The sequence below is a fragment of the Leuciscus leuciscus genome (genome assembly GCF_965113295.1).
Source record: "Leuciscus leuciscus genome assembly, chromosome: 7".
In the NCBI taxonomy this organism is placed as follows: Eukaryota; Metazoa; Chordata; class Actinopteri; order Cypriniformes; family Leuciscidae; genus Leuciscus; species Leuciscus leuciscus.
The window spans coordinates 36,978,014-36,987,634 of record NC_138731.1 but is presented as its reverse complement, the minus strand read 5'-3'; the positions used below and the strand labels follow the sequence as shown (position 1 = coordinate 36,987,634).

Sequence of the window (9,621 nt, the reverse complement as noted above, 5' to 3'; positions counted from 1 at the left end):
GGTTTATGAGTGGTTTTGGTCAAATGTTAGCCGGTCATGTGTTGGGAACACATTACTTCAATCATGTTTTTTCTCTGTGTACTAATGTAAACTACAGACAAGGTAAACGAATGTCAACCCCTATGTATTAGAACTGCTTCCCAGGAAATGTATCAAAGGTCGTGGTTGTGATATACCTTTTTAGGACTGATATTGTATAAAATGAATTGCTCAGGACAACAGGGTATTTCACACGTGCACATTTCTTTTTGAATCGCTTAGGAGAATATCTTATCTCTTACCCATGTCTTGATTTCTAGTTCAAGCAAAGTCGAATTTTTAGTTGAGCTTTGCTCCCACTTTGCTTCAGGCTTTAACTAATATTGAGTACATTCTGCCTTTTTTTTGACCGTCTAGATTGTGTTTTTAGGACCAACAGTGAGAAACATCTAAGTTTACTCAGTTGCATACAAAGTTTAGGTCTAGACCCGGCAGGTCAGCATGATTTGTCGCCCACCCAGAATGGGAGGCGTTGCGTTTGTTGCTGGCAAGTAATCAGGTCGTTCTTTGTCTTTGCTTCTCATGCAAGCCAAGCTCAACTCAGCTTTTAGTCAGTGCATTAACCAAAAAAAGTCTGAAAGGGCCTTTTAGAGAAAATTAGCAGCAAACCCTTCTGAGGAATGTGACCTTGTACAATTGCTGCTGCATGTATTCCAGCTCCTGCGGGTTCATAGTCGACATCTTAAAATCCCCCCCTCTACTTATTTCAACCACTCAGATGTTGCATTTGGATACAAATCTGTTTATTTCAGTTGAAGTGAGATGCAGTACAAGTCTTAAGTTGTATATTCCCCCTGCATTGGAGTGTGAACCACAATTATTGCAAGTATAATACACAACAGGAACAGAATCAATATGCTCCTACAAAGAATAATGTATGTTTGTTCTTACATTACATTCAACTGGATTTTTAAAGTACAATTTATTGCAAGTGTTTCATTTTGTAATTGTCAAGGGCACGGTGATCTGTGTGGCATTACATAGGACAAAACTGATTTCAAAAAATAGTAGTCAACACAAGAATATAAACATATTTTACAGATGTAAATAAGGCTTCACATTTGCAGAAATACAGACAATATGCACTGACACAATGAAGTAAGAGTTTAAAGACCCGACAGTATGTTCACAAGGGCCTCGTGAAACATTAAAAATGCTTACTTAACAAGTGAAGTCAAAAATCATTGACTTCACTAGGCACCTGCATTTGTGACCAGCTGCACTTCAAACCAGCCGTCCACATTGGACTCAATCCCTTCTCTTTTCTGTGCATATGGTGGAGCCCCGCTGGTGTCCAACCTCAATATTACACAACTTACAAAATACCTCAACTATATGTCAAGCCAGCTGTGGTTTTCAAAAGGATGTTAGAGCCTGAGTGATTGTGGCTTTTGTGGCAAGCGTGGGCTCATAGGCCTAAAAAAGCAGGTCTGTAATGTTTACTTTGTACCAATCTAGATTAGCATATGATTTGCATGAAGGAAAAACTGAGGTGTGGCATCACTTAAAGGGCAGTAAAAATCATGAGGGTGTTTTAGAGATTTTAGATCTAAAATCACAGTTCTGTTACTATTTTTGAAGCAAATATGAGAATCTTCCAGTTTTGATGCAGAACTGCAAGAGAGAATTTCTAAATTCCTGCCTGACTGTGAACTTTGGTGGCAGGGAATCAATTGTGTGCAAATACCTTAAACCTGAAGTGTCTCGTTGCACTCATTTCGTAACGGACAAAGTGTAATCACGTAAAGTGCTTGTGTAACAATCTTTGCAAAAAACAAGAATTATGTGCTAAAAATCACTTTCTAATCAAACTGAACAAAATAAATCTAGTGCTAAAAACTAGTTGCAATGGGGCGAATGTATCAGGGCCTAAATCTCCAAGAAATGTTCACACCACTAATATTCGGAATGTTAACAAGAAAACGGCTGCAATTCCCTCACTTCCACATGGTGAAAAAAAATCCACTTTGGTTACATGTACAAACTGTATATATATGTCTGCATTGCTTTCCAGAAGAGTTGTAATAATAGCACCACCGAAGCTGAGATACAGAATACTGACTACATGTATATAAATATATAAGCATTATATAAGCATAACTGAATGAATAACTAGAACACTCCAAATAACTATAAAAGAGACTTTAACCAAGGCTTGTAAAAAGCATTGAGGGGCAAACATTACAAAACTACTCTATCTTAAGTAGAACACATTGCAAAACTCTCATACCTAGTCTGAAGATTAACTACGACCATAAAGTCGAAAAACCAATATATAAAATATGTAAAAGTAGAATAAATATGCCCATTTTTGCTTTGGAGTTATTAAAGCATGGTATATCGCATTAGAACCATAGTTCCCATTTGTGTGTTTTCCCCTACAATTACTTCTCAGGCATTTTTACAGCACCTTGAACACAAAAAACAAGGGAAGCAATGTATGCTTTTTTGACATACATATCTCTAAGCTACGCTAAGGAGAGCTCCATCTCTTCTTTGTTATTTTAGCTAATGGAGAAGAATTTTTACTCATGCACAAGCACTGCAAAAGCATGCATGTTAGTAAAAGAGATGGAATGGGTTCCTGGCGACGTTCTCGAAGAACACAGCATGCTAAAATAGTAGAAATTGGCTTACGGTCTCTAAATAGTTATACAGAGTTGGAAAGTGAGGGAATATTGGGATCTGGCTTCTGCTCGGGCGAACAGAACAGGAAGAGTCGACTTCGGAGGGTTTTATAGGCAAACCTGAAATACATCATATGTCCCATTGCAACGAAGGAAACTGAGATGATCACGAGAAGGCCGAAGGCCTCTGGATTTGGTGCAAGGATGACCATGATGAAGTGCAGGAGATCAAGTAGATAGTTCATAGAGTTCTGGACACCATTGATGACTCCTCTCTCAGACTCAATCACATTCTCTTGGATCAGTTGGGTCACGGTCAAGTCAAAGGACCAAAGACCTGAAAGCAATTTAAGAGAAACAATTCAAACATATTGTGACATTAAAAGAGCGCCAGCACACAATTATCACAAACATGACTTGTTGTTATTTGGTCTCAAAGGTTGGCTTTACAACTTTCAGGTGATAAAAAGATATGGATATCACTTTCCTCTTCTTGAAGATAACGGAAAATAAGGACTAAATACAACTATTTCTATTGTTTCCTGTTGGTTGCTCATTTACTTACCAATTCTAGCAGCAATGACACCGGCGAAGAGAAGACTGACAGACATGTAGGACTCCACTTGGGGGGCTTCCTCAAAAACAGTGGCATTTGTCTGAATCTGTGGTTCAATTGTAGGAACAAAAGTAGGACTCTCACGCAGCGAGCCGCTGTCTCCAAACAGATGTTTTAAGACCTCTTCGAAGGGCGAGACGCTGAGATCGAAAGGGCTGCCAGGAGCAAAGACGGATGCCACGCAGAGCACGAGGCAAGATAGTTGGATGACTCCAGCGATGAAGCCGGATCTGATCAAGCCGCACTTCTTTCTGATCCAGGTGAAGCCCACCGTTCCACAGATTCCAGATATAGCCGAGGCTCCCATAAGGAGACTGAGCACAGAGCCGTTCAGGCCCTGAGTGTACGCGTAGCCAGTGGTGATGCAGTCAAAGCCCAGAACGGTCATGTAGAGGAAAGCCAGAGACATGCCGGCAAAGAAGATGGACTGATTGTAGTAGGCTACCCAGCCATCCTTAAAGGTACGGATGGGCTCTGTCATTTGGTAGCAGCAACTGGTTTTCTTCTTCACCTCAGCGGTTTCATTCATCAGCTGGGAGCCTTCAACTGGACTTTCACTATTTCCAATCTCTGTAACAGTGAATAGGAAAACCACAAAAGTAAAGTTAAGTAAAGAGCTATAGATATAACTGGATAAGTCACTCTTTGTGTCAGCATTTAGAAAATGCACAATGAATGCCACTTTCAACAAATAGGGTACAAAATAGGATTTGAAACTTAAAAAAAAAAAGCAAATGATCAGTGAAAAGTTGCTTAATCTTCAAAAAAGAAGAAAAAACAAGATGTTTCATAAAAAGTTTCATAATTTGCCTTATATGCAGGTTTATAGTTAGTAGTAAAAAAAGTGCAGTTAACACTATAGTTTGAGTAACTTATTGATAAAATTAATTGTTTACTTCCTGGATGTCACAATTTTAAGGAATGTTACATTTTTGTAATGTGAAAAATCCATAGGTAACAGGGTTCTGCACAAAGTTTTGTTAGTAATGCTTGAAAAAAAAAAAAAAAAGTATTGGGACTCTATGTACTGTATTAGTGAAAAGTGGCAGAGGAGTTTGGGTGGTACAACAAACCTTTTTGTTTGTTGAGATGCTTCAGCTCCTGGTCATCAGTGTTCTTCTGTCCTGATTTTAAGGCAAGCGCTGGAGTCTTCTGATAAACTTTCCAAAGCAGGAAGTACTCCAAGCACATGGAGAACAGGTTCCAGCCCGAGATAAAACCACAGCCGATGAAATGGGAACCGAATGACATGATCTGGCCCACAAGCATTGGAGCCAGAATGTTGGTTAACTGGTCAATTATTCTTACAGTTGCGTTCATATCTGACAAAATAGAAATATAGAAAACAAAAGAGAGAATAAGTGTTAAAATCTGTAATATATTCTCTATATTCTGAAAACTGTTGTGCTGCTTAATATATATTATATACATTTGCTAAATATATATATATATATATAAAACGAAATAAACATTAAAAAAAACATATATATATATATATATATATATTGTATATGTATATATATTTTTTTTTTTTTATGTTTATTTAGTTTTTTCCACAGTAATGAGAGAGCTACGTGTTAGCTATGCTTTCATGGATTTCTGGGAGGTTACTGGGTTCATTGATGGGTTTATAATGAGAGTCATATGGAATGACAGCTGATGCAAGCACTCTATGAAGATAAGACGATTGATGGAGAAAGAGCTGTAATGCATTTTATGAGTTTCCACGACTAAGTGAAATGATTATTATAGACAGTATAGTGGGCGAAAAAATGTACACGTAAGCCACATTCCGAAAAAAAAATAAAAAAATTATACAAATGCTAAATAATTTACAAAATAAAACATTATTCAACTAAAAGTTGTTTGTTACACTAGTTATTCAATTTTACAACAACAGATATATCAGTCAAAAAATAAAGACAAAATTATTTGGACACTTTTTTATTGTTAAACTTAGTGGAACATGTCCTTAGTTAATGTGATGAACTACAACTGTGTTTAGGGCTGCTCGATTATGGGAAAAATCATAATCACGATTATTTTGGTCAATATTGAAATCACGATTATGTAACACGATTATTTCACATGACTGGGAACGTGTTGCATTTATTAAAAAGACACGGTAACACTTTACAATAATGTTAATTAGTTAACATTAGTTAATGTATTAACTAACATGAACTAACAATGAGAAAAACATTTGTTACAGTATTTATTAATCTTGTTTAATGCTAGTTAATAAAAATACAGCTGTTCATTGTTTGTTCATGTTAGTTCACAGTGCATTAACTAATGTTAACAAATACAACCTTTCATTTTAATAACGTATTGGTAAATGGTGAAATTAATATTAACTAAGATGCTGTAGAATTATTGTTCATTATTAGTTAAATTTTAACAAAGGTAAGTTAGTTATAATGCTAATTAATGAACCTTATTGTAAAGTGTTACCAAAGACACCTTTCAACAATTCTTAAAAATCGAAATGTGAACATTGATTGTACTTTTTTTTTAACTATTAAAATAAATAATATAACAGATAATACTTCAATGAGTATTTTAATAATTCCCGCAGGTCTACCACTTATAATGCGGGAAATTCCCCACACACATTGATTCACTTTAGCATGTAGATTGTATGAATATCTTAAATGAATCCACACAGATTATAAAATCAAATCAATAATTTTAAAACTTTCTCCGAGACGCAATTTCACAAACCGCGTGAGTGTTCAGCGGCGCTGCGTCTTCTCTCTCTCTCTCTGCCTCTCTGAATGTGCTGGACAAAAGCAAGCGTCGAAACTACACTTTCGCGTTTATGAGTCGGGACATGATGGAATTGTCACTTGTACAATCGGGCCAGCATTGCATCGTAACTAAAGTTTATCATTTTCACTTCTTTTTAAGTCTTATCAGTTTAAACATTCAAGCTGAGAGAGTTTACGGCATCGGGAGGGGCGGATGTGCGCGTGCGCGCGTCATTCAGAACACAAGACAAAATAAGAGCGTTCTTTTAAAACAGAAAATGGCAAAATAATCGTTTTTACTCGATTATACTATTTTGGTGATCGTTGGGAGCAAAAATCGAAATTGAAATTGAAATTCAATTAATTGCACAGCCCTAACTGTGTTTACTCTGAAATATAAGAAATTCATATATTTTTTAGCTTGGCTTAGTGTCTAAAAGTGTCCAAATACTTTTTGGGGCCACTGTAATAAATTTGAAGAAGGTGAAACATTAAAAGTCCTGACCTGCCAGATTGCTCCGATCATCTCCAGCTACAACCACAACCCAGTCCCTCTGGATGGTGATAGACATAGCTGTGCTGGCTAGGTTAGCGATGTTAGCAATGCTGATGACCATAATGTAGCATGATGTCTGCAATGACAAAAAAACATGTCACTGTGCCCAATAAATTGTTAATTGTTTTAGTACACTGCCACAAAAAGCTTAAACTCAATTTTCAGGAACAGTCCAGAACAAAAAACGGTTCATTGAACAAGCCACATTTTGCCTGCTATATGGGTTCTCGACCTCAGTGACACCGGGACAAACAGCAGGTTTTGTTTGTTATTGTATATGTTAAGCTTTCCAGTCTTTTAACAGACTCAAAGGACTAATATTGAGTAAGCAACATGCTTTCTACTCATGTGACATCCCTGGATTCTGCTGACAGCATGTCATCGTTTTGTTACCAAGGTGTCGTGTTTCACTTACATGAACTTACATTGAGGCCATGCAAAATAAAGAGGGGAGCTTTTCCTCTTTTTAGACAACATTATCTTCTATATAGGCTAGAAATTGATAAGGAGCTTGAAATTACTCTGAATATCCTCTTATAATTTTTGCCAACTATGAAAAATACACTTTTTCCCCACACATTCTAAACAGCAAGTCAGAGTGAAACAATATGCATAAAAATGGAGTAAAAACTAAACTGGAGGCCAAAGAACTGCAGCAAAAATGTTCTGCTCTTGGAAATGATGACTTTCTTTATTATGCATAAATATGGATTAGTTCTGTGGGCTTTCGAAGAACTATTTACTCAGCGAATACTGATAGATAAATAGTGTCAGAGTTTTGCTGGGAATCAAACTCACCAGCAACCATCCGTCATACATGGTAGAAAGTTGTGCTTTATACTGGAAAACGACCATCAGAAGGATACCGCAGAGAATGACAGCACTGTTCTGGACAACCAAAGATGTCTGCGCCACTGAAAATAAGAAAGAAATCCAGATTCAGTAGCATTCAGTAAAAAATGTTGGAATAACTGGCATAATTAATGAGTAATTAATGTGTCGTGTTTCACAATAATCCTGCATGCTCTGTGGGTTGGGCTTTGCCATGTTTACCTTTCAGTCTGGGGTTTTTGTCCACCCAGTCACCAATAATAGCGCCCAGTAAGAGGACGGACCCCGCAACCACCAGTCCATACACGGCTGTCAAGAGTAAACTATTGCCGTACAGCTCCACCAAAAACACAGCCACAGCAAAATTCCACATCCGATCCCCCTGTAACATAATGACACAATGATCATCAGTCAAAGTAATTTTGTGATTGAAATAAGACTAGTACACTGGGATTCAATCAAAAGAATTAGTTGTCACTGTCAGTAGTATTTTGCAGCTTATGTTAGCTGATATGATTCAACACATTTATAGGCTATAAGACAAAGTAGGCCTATTAATAAAATAATGACTATATTAGACACGTTTGTTTTGGAGTAAAATTAATGATCTTCAAACTGTCACTCTGCTGTCATGGTAGATATTATCTCTTAGTAATATCAAAACCAATTTTTATTTTTTTTTATTTAAAGTTCAAATAAACATTAAAATAACAAATGAAGTGTTTATGAAAAAGGAAAAGCTGAATTTCCCTGAACTTAAGACAAACAAATAAAGAAATTCTGGATAATTTTAAGCCTTCAGTAATCTAAAATATTCATAAATAATCAATAAAATGTAATACAAATGTTTATAATAAAAACTATTTTTGTTGTTGTTGTGACTGACACATTAAAAGAAGAACGAGAGCTGTCAAACAAAGACCCTAATGCAAAAAAAATCTCTCACCCATGTTGACAGAGAATGTCCGAGGTAAATGAGGAATTTTGCAGACGTGAAGAATTCGTGAACTCTTTCTGAAGAGACAGAGAAAATGTAGAAAGTGCATATAAGTGCGATGAGAATAATTCAAGTGCAAGGTTATTTATTATTTTGGTCAAGCCAAAAAAGGCGCATTTCATTTATCACAGATTCCTACTGCCAAACAAACCAGTAAACACTTACCACAGCAAGGTTTCTTAGATGCAGCGCTGTCCATTGCGTGTTATATATCGATTGTATTTGTTCGGTTTTGTCAAACGTTAACGTTAGATTCTTTTGTAAGGGTTCGGGTTAAACGGGCAAATAAGTAAATCCTCGATGCAAATATTTCCAGCGCAAAACACGAATATTTCCCTTCCCTCCTCTCCTAACTTAGCCAACACTGTAGCTGAAGTTGGAGAGAAATAACCTTTCTAGAACAACTAAATGTGCAAAAACATATAACACCCGAAAGGGCCAGACCCGCGCTCACGGATGCAGCCGAGCTCCGGTTTATCCCACAGACACGGCCCGTCTGACAGACCGCTGATATATACTGCGAAAATACACTCCGCCCCCTTTTGTGCTCAAAAACAGAACCAGTTTCCGTGACACAGCAACATATTTAATAACACAAGCTCGTCTGAACAGATCAATGTCATGCTTTTGATTCACTAGATGAATTTGCTAAATAAATAGCTATTTTAAAATAGCCTCGTTGCGGTAATCAACAGGTCTAAAAATGTTATTGTAGGGGTTTGTTTCTCCAAATGTGACTACATGATTACTAACAGTTTAAACCCCTTTATCAATTAAAATGGTTTTGAATTCTTTCCTCCAAAGTTAAAATTCAATATTCTCATATTTGAAATATGAAGTGGACAAACAGGCAAGGGTCAACAATATAACGATGGCATTGGGGCATGTTGTAACTTGTCACAAAATGTTTTTAATGGGCATTAATGGTGGAAATTCGTAATTTAGGCAAGTTACTTGCAGTCAAGCGTTTAAAGAGATAGTTCACCCCAAAATATAAATTCTGTCATCATTTACTCACCCTCAAGAAGATATTTTGAAGAATATCTGTCACCAGACAGTTGACAGCATTTTCATATTTGGAAAAAGAGACAATGGAAGTCAATGGCTACCATTAACTGTTTGGTTACTAATATTCAAAAAAAATATCTTCTTTTGTGTTCAACAGAAGAAAGAAACTCATACAGGTTTGGGAAAACATAAGGGTG

At 36.6% G+C, this 9,621-nt stretch overlaps 1 protein-coding gene across 1 annotated transcript; it reads right to left on the bottom strand.

Annotated features, from left to right (window-relative positions):
• Window positions 1-760: 760 nt before the first annotated feature.
• On the bottom strand, window positions 761-8,914 carry slc40a1 (solute carrier family 40 member 1). The gene is made up of 8 exons (XM_082175748.1): window positions 8,582-8,914; window positions 8,366-8,433; window positions 7,642-7,801; window positions 7,387-7,502; window positions 6,538-6,664; window positions 4,356-4,604; window positions 3,232-3,852; window positions 761-3,003 (listed from the first exon to the last, which is right to left on the bottom strand). Exons 1-8 carry the CDS (start codon window positions 8,613-8,615, stop codon window positions 2,690-2,692), a joined length of 1,689 nt encoding a protein of 562 aa, XP_082031874.1. The 5' UTR covers window positions 8,616-8,914; the 3' UTR covers window positions 761-2,689.
• Between the last annotated feature and the right edge of the window lie 707 nt (window positions 8,915-9,621).

Bases quoted from the DNA above. Each gene is read 5' to 3' on its own strand.
- slc40a1 (XM_082175748.1), bottom strand. From the start codon at position 8,615: ATGGACAGCGCTGCATCTAAGAAACCTTGCTGTG. The intron at 7,802-8,365 runs GTGAGAGATTTT...ATTATGTTACAG, and splicing joins GACATTCTCTGTCAACATGG to GGGGATCGGATGTGGAATTT. The intron at 4,605-6,537 runs GTCAGGACTTTT...CTATTTTGTCAG, and splicing joins TGATCGGAGCAATCTGGCAG to ATATGAACGCAACTGTAAGA.